The sequence below is a fragment of the Dermacentor silvarum genome, unplaced genomic scaffold, assembly GCF_013339745.2.
Source record: "Dermacentor silvarum isolate Dsil-2018 unplaced genomic scaffold, BIME_Dsil_1.4 Seq10210, whole genome shotgun sequence".
NCBI classification, from domain to species: Eukaryota; Metazoa; Arthropoda; class Arachnida; order Ixodida; family Ixodidae; genus Dermacentor; species Dermacentor silvarum.
The window spans coordinates 3,317-18,616 of record NW_023605461.1 but is presented as its reverse complement, the minus strand read 5'-3'; the positions used below and the strand labels follow the sequence as shown (position 1 = coordinate 18,616).

At 45.7% G+C, this 15,300-nt stretch overlaps 1 protein-coding gene across 1 annotated transcript; it reads left to right on the top strand.

Moving 5' to 3' along the window:
* Window positions 1-729: 729 nt before the first annotated feature.
* LOC125941685 (uncharacterized) lies at window positions 730-14,943 on the top strand (the record flags this gene model as incomplete). Its single annotated transcript, XM_049659460.1, has 9 exons — window positions 730-792; window positions 2,699-2,749; window positions 3,404-3,481; window positions 7,204-7,257; window positions 7,820-7,870; window positions 8,466-8,513; window positions 12,133-12,195; window positions 14,094-14,144; window positions 14,852-14,943. Coding segments are annotated over 9 exons (545 nt in total), but the record flags the coding sequence as incomplete, so codon positions are not given.
* Between the last annotated feature and the right edge of the window lie 357 nt (window positions 14,944-15,300).

The following is a 15,300-nucleotide window of genomic DNA, read 5'->3' as shown; positions in this document are numbered from 1 at the left end:
GCATTCCTTTGCGATGTGCTGAATGGTATCCGGATTTTTGATGCAGCATACGCATGCTTTCATCTTGTTGCGAGTATTTGTTCCGGTATCTTTTCTCCTTAGGCAACCAGTTCGAGCCTCGAATAGCAAGGCAGGGCCCTTTTGAGCTATAGTACAAATATTCACTTATTACCTCTTCCTTCCGTTCTTCTATATTTCCACGGTCTTTTCTGTATTAATTCTCTGCATCCAATTCACTGTCTCTGTTTCTGTCACTTGCTTTTTGATGACTCCTGGTGGTCTATTTACACTTTCAATTACCCTATACTCGTTAGCGTACTTCCTTGACCTCCTAAACCAGAATATTTCCGGGTTAACTTTCCTGCCTTCTCGTCCCCGTTTCTTTCTCTCTCTCTCTCTTTTGACCTCTTTTTCTTCTCTGCGTCAATACTTTTCAGGTACAGATACTTGTCCACTTTCGCCGCCGATTTGTTCTCATCCATGTTCCTGACTCTTACTTCAAAACTAATTTGGTCTGCGCTTCTGAGTGACGCAAACTGCAATTGAGGGGTACCCTATTTACGTAAGCAGCGGCACCCGGTGGCGTAGCATGTAGGCAACCGGAAGCTATAAATATTTCAGCATTCTTGACTTTTTTGTCCATTTAACTTTAGCAGTAATATCGACACGCACTAACCTGCAGGTGTTCTTCACCGCCATACACGCGGTGAACCAAAATTTCTTTTCCAGGGTCTGGTGGCAGCCGCCTTTCGGGCAACTCCGGATCACTGCAAGGCCAGATAGGTGGTTTGAGTGAGTGCAACTGCTACCCTTCCATAGTAGCAAGCACAAATCATAGTAGCAAGCACAAAAAGCACGCAGGTAAAATTACAAGATACGCACTTACTGGCTAGAGGGCGTCATTGCAAACATCAGAGGGGCACTAAGCATAAATGCTTAGGGACGCTATAATCAAACCATAAATATCTTAGACTACACCGTATATTCATTTGTTTAACGCGGAAAACTTGTTGCAAGGGAGTAAACTAACGGATAATTTTACCTTCCTGTAATTTTGCATTGGAACCCAAGCCCCACTACGTCAGGATGACATCCACCAACTTCAAAGTGTTTTTTTGTATTGTGGCCAGGTTGGCACAAGAAAGCCTCTGGCAACTTGATGGGTTTAGTCACTCACTCATTTGGAATGGAAAATATTCATTATCTAAGGACTAAGGACTAAGGACACTGTTAACCAGACACTGGTGCACGCTGACAATTTTGATGATTCAACTGAATTCTAGAAATTTGTTTCAATAGTTCTATTGTTGCAATTTTTGTACTGTCCTCCTAAACAGTTGCTGGGCGGGCAACAATATCGGCAACCAGAAATAAATCTCACGGATGCACTGCGATAAAAAAATGCAAGCATACATTTTGATTTATCAGAAGCAGAATAACGCTTCAAAGTGTCTTTACCTGACGGTTTCCGGTCAGGCATTTGAAGAGCCACTTTACAAAAGTGCCGTACATCGCAGTGGTATATCTGCTAATATGTTTCGCATCTACACCAACAATGTTCATGCTAAAAAATGAAATCCTTGAGTTTTACCTGCCGAAAACACGATACGATTTGTGAGTTCTAGATCACTTTTCACGACCATGGGTTCCTTGACGCGCGCGTAAATCAGGTACTCCGCTACTTACACTCCGCGACTTGGGCTCCGGATCAAAAACATTTACAGCGAAGGTGTCTATGGCTAGGCTACCGTAAACTTTTCATGTGCACGAGAAAACACTCCGGTCTTGTGGGACGATCCTAGAGATAATACAGGAAGGGTCCAAGTACAATGGCACATGCCTTTTTTGACTCCGGGTGGTGGGCTCCAGGACCTGTAACACACCCTTGAACTACCGTTTTCCCACCTGGGCCCAAAGAGGTGCAAGGCACAAGGGTAAGAACAGAGCTTTTTTTTATTATGCTAGTGACGGACATCATAACGAAAGGGTTACGTTCGTAACGACGATCCCGTCGTAGCTATGTGTTACGACTGATCTTACTGGCGCAAACACACCACATCTCACATCGATACCACACCCTACAACACCACAATGGGAGGCAGCGCTGTCCAGCTCCTACTCGACGGACCAGCTCAACCTGGCCAACCAAGCCAGAAGGGCAGCTAAGGCCGCTGGACTCCTGGACTGAGGAGACCTGCCACTGCAGAGCAATGGCGCTACCTACGCTCCAATGCTCTTCTGCATAAAGTTTATGCTCTCGCTCTCTAGCCCAAAAGGCTTACCCGCGTCGACTTTGTATACGTTCACACCGCCCTCTCTTTGTCGGCGTTCCAAGCGCTTGCGTATCAAGTTTCCTTTCCTTCCGCTGTCCCGTGATGGCGGTGCCGTCGAAACGTCACGAGCGCTTAGTTTCCTCCGGCTGCTCGGCGCGTCGGTCCCATCGTCCACGCGAATGAATATGAAAAACCAGAAAGACAACTTGCCGTTCTCCATTGTGAATTTCCCTCCTCTTCTGTCGTCGTAAGGGGGGGGGGGGGGGCAGAGCATGCTTCGCATTCCCGAGGAGCAATGCGCCTGCATGCTAAACAGCGCCGCTTGTCATACATCTGAGTGATCATACATCTTCCACTAAGAATTGTACGGGCGCGCGTGCGCGCGTGTTTGTGTGTGCTCATTCCTCTTCTATTTCTTGTGTCAGATGTCACCGCTGGTAGCCTCGGTGGATCATCAGTTCTGACGGGAGGCTCTAGTGAGTACTGCTCCATCATGGAACCTTCCAAGAACCTCGCCTATGGTTAGCGAATCATTGCTTTGAAAACACGAATAAAAAGAAATATATATATTTAAACACCTCAGAGGGGGGGGGGGGGTAATAAACTCAAAAAACAAATTCTTCCCTCAGCGATCCTTAATTCGTCATACCGCGGTATGTCGTTGCTCCTCAATTGGCATCTGATTGTTTCAAAAAATTAAAAGGGTGACAGGCTTCCATGGACATCAGAACATTATTTCAACTCCATGTGGGGCGTTAGCCGTGTCAAAACCACAATACGATTACCGGGATTACGACTCCAGACTGATTTTGGCAATGTAGAATTCCCCCAACATGCACCAAAATCTAAGTACAAGAGCGTTAACGTATTTCGTTATCATTGGCCGCCAAGGCTAGAAGCGACCTCACGGCCTCGGGTTTAGCAGCGCAACGCAATAGCCACTAGGCTACCAGAGCTGTTCACCAGCTCTCATACTTCCACGCAACAGTTTTCTTTTACTTCAATATAAAAAAAAATTCCGCAAGTGAATTGCATTATTCCACCTTACTTAGTGCTCACTATTCATAAATGACATATTTTCTTAGTGGAAGAAGGCGTGCAACTGTTGCAACGTCACCCATCTTCTTTAGGAACTGGTTTTGGCGCCAGCGCCGGAGCAGGAGGTTCTAGTGGCGGTGCCTTGGGTGGAAGAGGTGGCCCGATAGGTGGTGTGTAGGGTGACTGTGATAACGGCACCTCTTATTTCTTTACTAAATCTGGCGTTGCGGGTATACGACAGTGCTTTAGTATTTCAAAGAACCCTTACATTATTAATGACAACGAAAACTGCCTCTCCGAACGCAATATTAGCACCGCTGTCATAAGAAGCCGAAAACAAAACCACGCTTAGCCCCCCCTTAATCACTTTCAACATCCTTACTCGTCGTATGTAGCTGATGTACTGCCAAGAACACGATATTGATGAACCACCACTCCAGCGGTTGCCCGACGATAAAGTTTATAGTCCTACCTCGAGGGGAAGATCACGCTCATCGCCTGACTGAGTGGTTGCCATCCGAAGGACTCCTCTGCCGTCCTCAACGTGCATGCCAACGTTCATGATAAGGCTAGCTCAGAATACTTTGTAGTAGTACACACTTTTCTTTGCTCCGATTGCGATGATCTCACTTCTTATATCAGCTCGTTCAGCACTTTTGTCTCACTCACGCACAGACTTGCTCCACTTTATATTACGCAATCTGCAAGCCCGCACTCTGCGTCGCTTAATTGTGCCATCGTTGACTGGTGCTTCCAGAGCACTCCGACTTGGCGTTGAGGTCGTGTAAGAGCAAAATAACAATATGTTTCACGGGTGCATGATCCGCGTGAAGCGGTGATAGAAAAACTTCATCTTAGATATATGGAGTCTAGATTTGTCTCGTTATAAAGCCTTAGTTGCCGCATTACACGATATTTCTATAGTGCTGCAAGACTCCACTTGAACGACCAGTGGAAGGTATTTGAATAATTTGTGCACACCACCAACCGTCTGTTCGATTTTATCAGATCAGTGTGTGAAGAAATTCTCGGGTTTTTTTTTTTTTTTCTTTTTTATGCGAAGCATGCTTGCATTAGTGTAAAACTGGGCGAGTTGGTTGACCTTCACAGTTAATGTAGCGTAACAGAAACGGCAACAAAAGATAGAGAGGTACACAGGACAGGCGCTCAAGTAATAACTGTGCGGTTTATTGCAGCCGGGAAATAAACACATACAGTCCATCCACGTGTGCAGTCTCCACGCTACTGGTATTTGGCAGATCTTTCGTGGAGGCTGACAGATGATACGGAAACGCAATGTTGATGGTTTTGTAGCGTTAGCTACACTGGCCTAGCCAAGCCCGTTTCGCGCGGCCCATCAAGAGCCGTGATGCGCATGCGCAAGGATCAGTGATGTCACACGGCTTGCACATCGGAGCCACCGGAGCCGGCACCTCTCGCGCACTCCGCCGCCGCCGCGCGCGACTCACCGCCGCCGGTCTGCGCATTCCAGAGGAGTGACGTCGTAGCCGTGGTAGACGCACTGGCGCCGGCGCGCGCTCGCTGTGCAGTTGCCGTCTGACACTGCGCTGGAGCCGCTGCGCTTCTGACTGGCGTTTGCCAGTGTGGTATAGCCATGGAGAAGGAGAGCGCAAATGCTGCTCAACAGCACAGAAGAACGGAGAAGCTTGACTCATTAGAATAATCTTATCTTAAGAATAATCTTAAGAATAAGCTAAGAATAATCAGCTGAACCTTTGCTAACGCTACGTATATCCTGGCATAGCCGAGCTAAGCCACTGCAACTTTTTTATTTATGTGAGATCTTCAATGATGTCACGTGTTTTGTGATCCATGTGCCTGTAGAGGACATGCGTTTTTTCAAAATATGGTTTACTGCTGCATGAACGACACTGTGGGGACAGATGTGATGAACACGCGCCCTTTAAGTTTTTGTTGTGTCGGCGTACCCTTTCGTTAAGTCAGGCAACAGTCTGTGCAAATTACCTTCTTCCACACGATAGTCGGATGTGATAAACACCACATACACAGGTAACAAATCGACGATGGTAATTAACAGAGCCCCGGTTCCTCCGCGACTGACCCGTTATTTTCCATTTACTGTGGCACAGGTCCTTGCCACTTTTTCCCGAGCTGGAAAAGCAATAACGCCCAAACTCTTGGCAATCCTCTTAAGCCGATGTGAGAGCCCTTGAACGCGTATGCGATTACTGCTAACTTCTTCGGCAGAGTGGCGGCACTTGTACGTGTGCCAAGTCGAGATGCGAAGAGCTTCAATGATTTGTGCTGCCTAAAAGAAAGGGACGATAAAGTGGAAACCGGGAAGCTGGCGTTCTTTAGACAAGCTAATTGTTCCCGGAAGCTGTGCTCCTTTTTGTCGTAAAAAGAAGTACTTAAAGCAGAATTGAGAGAGTTGTAGGCAATATTATTACCTATTTTGGAACGCCCTGAACACTAGGTCAAAGGCAATATTTTTCATCGAAAGGAAAAGCACCTGGAGACATGTTCCAGATGAAAATACAAACATAAATCCAAAAAGCGCATAGAGCCATCCTTAGGCGATTCACACTTAAATGATAAACCAAAGTCATTTTCTTTAGATTTTTTATCGGGTCACTCTAATAGGCAGAAGAAAAATTACTACAAAAGATTATGAGAAAATGATACGTAGCGAAACATTTTTTTCACCAAAATTTGTACTTCGCTTTCTATAGGGTGGTTCATGGCAGACAGGAAACAATCACTTAGGACAGGGGCCACCTTGGAATAGGTGCAGATCCCCGACTTTTACAAGTGTACGGAACCATCCCATGTAACAAATGTGGATTTTGAGGTAGAAACCTAAAGGTTCCAACAAAGCCTCCAGTGTGATACCCCACTTAATCCTAAGTGCACGTTCTTAGTTACATCCGGCAAGTCACTGTTTTACAGACATCCCAAGGTTGTCATGAGGTAGAAAATAAAACAAGTCATTTACATCAAAGGTTACCGCAGAACAAGAACCTCTTTTCTGGGAAAATATGTAATCAGTTACTTGCTCAGAACTAGGAATAAGAAAGGGATCTTTTATCTGTAATAAGGAACGGCGCTTTCGCAGATAACCAAAAACTACATGGTGACAGGTATGGCGTTCAGTGACACTGCAGCGGAAAGGGACGTTCAATTTGTGCCTTTTCTTAGCAAATAAAACGCATTTAGCCACTTCAACTGTCGGAGAGAGACGCCCAAGGGCTCAGCACATTGTCATTTACGCAGCTGTAAGCCTTTTTTTTTTTTTTAGAGAACCCATGTCATCTTCAAGCACGCCGATGAAAAAAGCCCGTCAAATCACTGATTCTCTCCAAATAAATAAAAACCATGAACATTGAATTTCCGTCCCGTCTACCAACCTCCACGATTGTGAAATAATCCTCCTAGAAAGACGCGGCAGAAATGCTGGCTCTCTCGTAATCTAGAGTAGACGTAAGCATGAAATGACTACCGTATGCCATCTTCTGCTGCCTGTGGTGCCGCCACCTTCAACAGCTTTTCTTCTTCCAGCAGTGCAGCGCGCGCAGCGTCGGTCGCTACTTTTATTGCAATATCAAATATATGGACCCTTCAATCGAATTTCTGCCGTCGTCGTCGTCGTCGCCATCGCCGTGAAGTTCCGTATAAAGTCCAAGGGCGAATAAATCGTTGCCGCGCGCCGTATGTGCGAGTGCGGAGAGCGAACGCACGTCACATAGCTAAGCACGGCTAGTTAAGTTTTTATGCACAAAAATGAACCTATATCTGCCTACCGTATTTGTGCAAAATGGAATATTTAAATTATGTCTAAATGCCTTCAATGGAAATAGTTTGTTAGCGCCACAGGCACTTAAGTCACACGTTTCTCCAATCTACTTTACAGCTTCTGGAAGCGCTGGTAGCGGCGGAAGAGGCGGTGGTGCTTCTGGCAATTTGGGTAAGGAACTAAAGAGACCTTTAATCTCATTATGAAATCCAAGGCTACTGTTATGTGAACGATGAGATTATGCTTCCACTATTTCAGCGTTTACAATAATAATGCTACTGAAAACCAGAACTCTGAAATGAATTACATCACAGCTGCCGTTAGAAACAGTAACTACTAAACAATTTTTATTCATTTCATTCAGCCCTCACGTAGCAGTTCCCTTCTCTTCTCTCTATATATAACCACGCACTCAATGGTTCTTCCCTGATTTCTTCATACACCTTTAAGAGGATTTTCTGTGTACAGTCCAGCAGTGCCCACAGGCTGAAGAAAAGTGAACTGAGGCTGTTTTTTATATTATAACAAAGGCTTCGGATAAATATTGTTCCAGGCATGCTTTCGTAATATAGATTATTTTCTAGCGTTGCATAAGGCCCCTCTGTTTTTTAAACACCGAGTGAAATAAGTTGTGTGTATGCATGTGCCTTCAAATGACTGACCTCTTTGGAGAACAGAGCATGAAAAGACGTTCTTAATTTCTTTCATTGTTTCTTTTTATTTTCAATTTTAGGTTCCTCTGGTGGCAGCGTTGTATTCGGGGGTGGAGCAGGGAGTGGTTCAAGTAAGGATGCCTCGTATATACGTTTCTATAGCGATATCAATTATGCGGTTACGATTGAGGCGAGCTCGCGTCTTCTGTCTGTCTCTGTGTCCCATCGTTGTTACTGAAGTGGACTCTATGCCTTACATCCAAACAATAACCGCCTCTTAAATCTTGTGAACCCGTCACAGTGGCTCGTAGGCTACATTATTCTGCTGCTGAGCAAGACGTCCCGTGTTCGATTCCCTACTGCGGCCGCCCCGATTAAGATGGTAGCGGAATGCCAGGCATTCGGTGTGCATCGGAGTATATACAGTATCCTTAGCACAGGAAGCGCGTTGAAGCAACCCGAGGTGTTCGTAATTATTCATAATCACTTTGTGAATGTATGGCCCTCGTTCGTAAACCCCAGTGCAACATTCGGGTGTTAAACTACACCAATCATTCAAATAACTGCATGACATGAATGCCATGAATAAAGCGCCTCGTTGGGAATCGGTATTCAGGGGTTTGTAAAAGTCCGTCAACTCTTTTTATCTGCTGAGAGTCTTAGTTAAGAGGCACATTTTGTCAGTGCACGATATGGAGCACTTGTACATTTTCATGCTTTCTTTAGGTTCTGGCGGTGGTGCCTTAGGCAGCGGATCAGCATCTGGTGGTTCGAGTGAGTGAAGATTTCACCTCCTCAAGAGCACAATCGCTAGTTTCATGGCGAAGGGCTCTGTCGGTTTCTCAAATCAATTACAACACCCTGCGGTTTACTGCGGGTTTCTTCACTGCTTGGTTAGACCCAGTAATCTTTCAACAGACGAAATTTAGCAGCTCACGAAAAGGAGCACTACAACTTTCTTCTTCTTTCGATTTATTTTCTTCCAGCAGTAGCTATGGCGTAGCTATAGTTGCAGCGGATGAGCGTTTGGTATTTCGGGTAAGAAAATATTCGAGTAGAACTACTTGCACCATTGCGAAGGTACGTGGTGAAATGCAGCAACTTTTAGCGGTTGAGCTAGTGAAAGTGGTTCATTTACCCAGGATCTCATAATTTAATGAGCAACAAGAAAAACAAAGCCTTGTTAAATCAAATTTGTCGCATCGCTGATAACAAAGCCCCTCCTAAGATATTTTTAATGACATCCCCACATTGTATAAACCTGTCAGACAGATATATAGCTGACTAGCCAGCAAGTTTCATTTTCTAAACACTAATTACTTCAACTTCACTTTTCAGTGCCTTCTGTATATGGACAAACGGTCAACTTACATTATTTGTCGCAGTATACAGTATGGGTGTCTTCCACTCATGATATTTCTCTACAGCGAACGTGTTCAAGGCCAGGTTCCAGGAGATCGTGTCCGCGTGTAGAAAAGCCACGTGACCTAGTGGTAGAGGAGAGTAGAGGAAAATAAGAGACCAACCCTGTGAGCAGGTGCAGATGAAAAAAGTTGTCGCAGTTTCACCTGAAAGGCGAAGCATCAATTGCGATAGCAAATTTGTAGAGAGCTATACGGAGTAATGATATTAGCTTTATCAGCTGTATAAACTTGGACATGCAGCAGCACCGGCAACACGCAGAACTATTGTCGACGCCGTCGGCGTTTTGCCCGCGTTCGCTCAAAATGCGTGCGGCGTTGGTGACTATTGCCGGAGCCTCTGATAGAAATAGGCACTTGGTGCCGCAGCTAAACGTCGCCTCCCTTCCCTTCCCTCCCCCTCCCCCCCTCCCCCCCTCCCCCCCTAACCCTCCCCCACGGCCTCTCGCGCTTCGGAAGAAGGCGCGTTTGCTCTACATATAATATGGTGATTGTAAAGGAGGAAAGAGACGCTTGCTTCTGCAGCCCTTAAGCGAGCACGGCGCAGAACGCGCATTTGTTCTCGGCCGTGCGTTCACTCCCCGTGAAAGCGCGCGCCCCTCGCGCCCTTTCACTCGCACATACAGCGTTCGGCGCGCGGCGACGATTTCATCTTCATTGACGTCATACGGAACCTCACGGCGACGGCGACGGCGACGGCGACGCCGACGGCAGAAATCTGCTTTTGAGTGTCCATATAATTGCTATCGCAATAAAAGAGAACGGGAAGGGGGGTGGACGAGAGTCTCGCCGCACCATTCTCGCGTTGGAGGTGGAGATCGTGAGGCGCGCCAACCAATGGCAGTGTACGATAAATATAGGTCAACGGAGGAGTGGGGTGTGACAAGTTTTCGCGTTTGCGTTGGTAGTATATACGGAACTTTGATCAAGGATACTTGTCTGAGAACGTCGTAAACAAGCGTGAGAAACGTGCTAGGAACGCCGTCGCCATGGACGACGACGCATCCCATCCCCCACAACGCGCGAGGAATGCCATCGCCCGTGGACGCAGACGCGTCCCATCCCCCGCGACGTGCTAGGAATGCCGCCGCCCGTGGTCGCCGAGCCAGTTCTTCCACACCAGGAAGGACATTGTATAGCCATTGTCTCAGTGTTCAAAAATACCCCACTGGGCTACTCGGAGATGGAACCAAAGTCTCTTTCCCGAGTACGTCGCTAAGGGGTTGGTTTACCATTTTGTAGCCCAATTCAACAAAGCAAATCCCTAATACAGCCCAACACCAACATAGAAAATCCAACCAGAGCGCGAACTTCGCTGGACTTCGCTCTCCGCGGGGTGGAAGGGCTCGGACTTGTTTTGTTTGTTTTGTTGTTTTTTTTGTTTTTTTTTGTTTTTTTCTTTCACCTTGAGCCAGCGGTAGCTCCGGCGCCGATGGCAGAAGGGTTTGTCGGGTAGCTTGGCTATGCTCATCTGATGGCACTCTATGTATGATCAAGCTTGGCGCCATGCTTGCAGCTACAAACTGCGCTAACGCTTCTATGCTCCATCTTTTGAATAGCTTGACATTAATTACTTTAAATGGAAATGAAGGGAAATGGCTCATAATAACAAAGAATAGTACAACACTAATTTTCGTTACCTGCATTGCATTTAAACTCGTAGTGTTTGTGTAAATGCCCACCCTACATCACTACTTTACCGCTACATCACTACATCACCACTTTACCTAACTTTAAAGGCACTGGCCTTGCTCCAAGAAACACTCTGGTTGTTTCTTTGATTGCTCACTTAATCTATTGTCATGTACCATGTACGACACCTTATTATCCTCGAAACCTTTCCTTATGCAAAGCTTCTGAAAAAGTTTATTTATTTCGTGACCGTCCTGCGCATGGCAATGACGGTGGTACATTGGCATCCCGGTTGAAGCGGGGCGGGTACAAATAGACACCTAGCCTGCTTGAGGTAATCAGGTATGCTATACATTCGTATCAATCTAGCATTTTTTTATAAATCTCCTTAATCACTTTTCTCTTCCCCAAATATATCTACCTTGTAACTCTACCTATGCCTGTAACGAATCCGGTCGTATCAATCTCTCCCCGGTTTTTTTCCCCTAACCAATACTCTAAGCCTATCTTCCTTATATCGACTGCTGACCGGTTGATGCTTCCATCCACTCTAATACCAAGCGCTTCAAGAAGGCGTACGCAAACGAAGGGTCTCACTAGGGAAATCATTTTGCATTCCTTTGGGATGTGGTGAATGGTATCCGGATTTTTGATGCAGCATACGCATGCTTTCATCTTGCTGCGAGTATTTGTTCCGGTATCTTTTCTCCTTAGGCAACGAGTTCGAGCCTCGAATAGCAAGGCAGGGTGCTTTTGAGCTATAGTACAAATATTCACTTCTAATTTCTTTCTTCCAATTTTGTATATTTCCACGGTCTTTTCTGTTTCAATTCTTTGCATCCAGTTCACTGTCTCTGTTTCTGTCACTTGCTTTTTGATGACTCCTGGTGGTCTATTTACACTTTCAATTACCCTATACTCGTTAGCGAACTTCCTTGACCTCCTAAACCAGAATATTTCCGGGTTAACCTCCCTGCCTTTTCGTCCCCGTTTCTCTCTCTATCTCTCTCTTGACCTCCTTTTCTTCTCTGCGTCAACACTTTTCAGGTTCAGATACTTGTCCACTTTCGCCGCCGATTTATTCTCATCCATGTTCCTGACTCTTTCTTCAAAACTAATTTTGGTCGTCGCTTCTGAGTGACGCAAACTGCAATTGAGGGGTACCCTATTTACATAAGCAGCGGCACCCGGTGGTGTAGCATTTATGCGTCCTGAAGTTATAAATATTTCAGCATTCTTGACTTTTTGGTCCATTTAACTTTATCTGCAATATCGACAGGCAATAACCTGCAGCTATTCTTCACCGCCATACACGCGGTGCACCAAAATTTCTTTTCCAGGTTCTGGCGGTGGCGGCCTTTTGGGCACCTCCGGATCACTTCAAGGCCAGATAGGTGGTTTGAGTGAGTGCAACTGCTATCCTTTCATACTAGCAAGCACAGTTCTGTAGTTTTAAAAGCACGCAGGCAAAATTACAAGATACGCACTTACTGGCTAGAGAGTGCCATTGCGAACATCAAAGGGGCACTAAGCATAAATGATTAGGGACGCTAAAATCAAACGATAAATATCTTAGACTACAGCGTATAATAATTTGTTTAACTCGCTGCAGGGGAGTAAAATAACGGATAATTTTTTTCCTTCATGCAATTTTGCATTGGAACCAAAGCCCCACTACGTCAACATGACATCCGCGAAATTCAAAGTATTTTCTTGTATTGTGGACGGTCTGGCACAGGAAAGCTTCTGGAAACTGACTCTTTTGGAATGGAAAATATTCCTTATCTAAGGACAAAGGCTTAACTAGACACCGGTGCACGCTGACAATTTTGATGGTTCAACATAATTCTAGAAATTGTTTGAAAAGTTCTATTATTGTAAGTTTGTACTGTCCTCCTAAACAGCTTCTGGGCGGGCAACAACATCAGCAACCAGAAATTAAATCTCACGGATGCACTGCGATAAAAAAATTCAAGCATATGTTTTGATATATCAGAAGCAGAATTACGCTTCAAAGTGTGTTTACCTGAACCGATGGTTTCCTGTCAGCCACTTGATAAGACACTTTACAACAGAGCCGTACATCGCAATATGCTACATCTCCTAATATGTTTCGCATCTACACAAACAAAGTTAATGCTAAAAAATGAAATCCTTGAGTTTTACCTGCCGAAAACAGGATAAGATTTGTGAGTTCCAGATCACTTTTCACCACATATAATGGCTTCCTTAACGCACACGTCAACTGTGTATTTCCTATTTATACTCCGTTACATGTGCTCCGCCTCACAAACATTTAAAGCAAAGCTGATTAGGTCCACAGGCTCCCGTGAAATTTTCATGTGCACGAGAACATGAAAAGCACATGGAAAAGTACGCTCTCCTGAGCCGATCCAGGAGATTGTACAGGATGGGTCCAAGTGCAATGGCAGATGCCTTTTTTGACTCCGGGTGGTGGGCTCCGGGACCTGTAACACACCCTTGAACTACCCTTGTTCCACCTGGGCCCAAAGAGGTGCAAGGCACAAGGGTAAGAACAGAGTTTTTTTTTTTATTACGGTAGTGACAAACATCATAACGAAAGGGTTATGTTCGTAACGAAGATCCCATCGTAGTTATGTGTTACGAATGGATCTTACTTGCGCAAACACACCACACCTCACACCGATACCACACCCCACCACACACAATGGGAGGCAGCGCTGTCCAGTTCCGACTCGACGGACCAGCTCAACCTGGTCAACCGAGCGAGAAGGGCAGCTAAGGCCGCTGGACTCCTGGTCTGAGGAGACCACCACTGCAGAGCAACGGCGCTACCTACGCTCGAGTGCTCTTCTGCATAAAATTTATTCTCTCGCTCTCTAGCCCAAAAGTCTTACCCGCGTCGACTTTGTCTACGTTCACACCGCCCTCTCTTTGTCGGCGTTCCAAGCGTTTACGGATCAAGTTTCCTTTGCTTCCGCTCTCCCGTGATGGCAGTGCCATCGAAACGTCACGAGCACCTAGTTTCCTCCGGCTCCTCGGCGCGGCGGTCCCAACGTCCACGCAAATGAATATGAAAAACCAAAAAGACAACTTGCCGTTCTCCATTTTGAATTTCCCTCGTCTTCTGTCGTCGTAAAAGGGGGGGGGGGGGGGCAGAGTACAGTCCGCATTCCCGAGGAGCAATGCGCCTACATGCTAAACAGCTCCGCTTGTCATACATCAGAGTGAGCATACATCTTCCACTAAGAATCGTCAGTATGTGCGCGCGTGCGAGCCTGCTTGTGTGTGCGCATTGCTCTTCTATGTCTTGTGTCAGGTGTAACCGCTGGTAGCCTTGGCGGATCATCAGTTCTGACGGGAGGCTCTAGTGAGTACTGCTCCATCATGGAACCTTCCAAGAACCTCGCCTATGATTAGCGAATCATTGCTTTGGAAACGCGAATAAAAAGTAATAGTATATATATATATATATATATATATATATATATATATATATATATATATCAGGTAATATTATTGAAAAGAAGGACACTCAAAACACTTTCTTCCCTCAGCAATCCTTAATTCGTACAACCGCAGTATGATGTTGCTCCTCGACTGGTATCTGCACTTTCAAAAAATAAAAGGGTGACAAGCGTACATGGACAACAGAAAATTATTTAAAACCCATGTGGGGCGTTAGACGTGTTAAAACCACAATATGATTACGGGGCGCGTCATATTTGGAGTCTCCAGACTGATCTTGACAAAGAAGAATTCCCCAACATGCACCTAAATCTAAGTACAGGAGCGTTAATGTATTTCGTTCTCATTGAAATTCGGCTGACACGGCCAGAAGCGAACTGACGGCCTCGGGTTTAGCAGCGCAACGCAATAGCCACTAGGCTACCAGAGCGGGTCAGCAAGCCTCATACTTTAAAGTCCACGCAACAGCTTTCTTTTACTTCAATATAAAAAAAATCTGCAAGTGAATTGCATTATTCCACCTTACTTAGTGCTCACTATTCATCAATGAAATATTTTCTCAGTGGAAGAAAGCGTGCAACTGTTGCAACGTCACTCTTTCTTTTTTAGGCACTGGTTTTGGCGCCAGCGCCGGAGCAGGAGGTTCTAGTGGCGGTGCCTTGGTTGGAAGAGGTGGCCTAGCAGGTGGTGTGTAGGGTGACTGTGATAACGTCACCTCTTATTTCTTTACTAAATCTGACGTTGCGGGTATACGACAGTGCTTAGTATTTGAAAGAACCCTTACATTATTAATGACAACGAAAACTGCCGCTCCGAACGTAATATTAGCACCGTTGTCATTTAGAAGCCGAAAACAAAACCACGCTTAGCCCCCCTTAATCACTTTCAACCTTCTTACTCGTCGTATGTAGCTGATGTACTGCCAAGAACACGATATTGATGAACCACCACTCCAGCGGTTGCCGACGATAAAGTTTATAGTCCTACCTCGAGGGGAAGATCACGCTCATCGCCTGACTGAGTGGTTGCCATCCGAAGGACTCCTCTGCCGTCCTCAA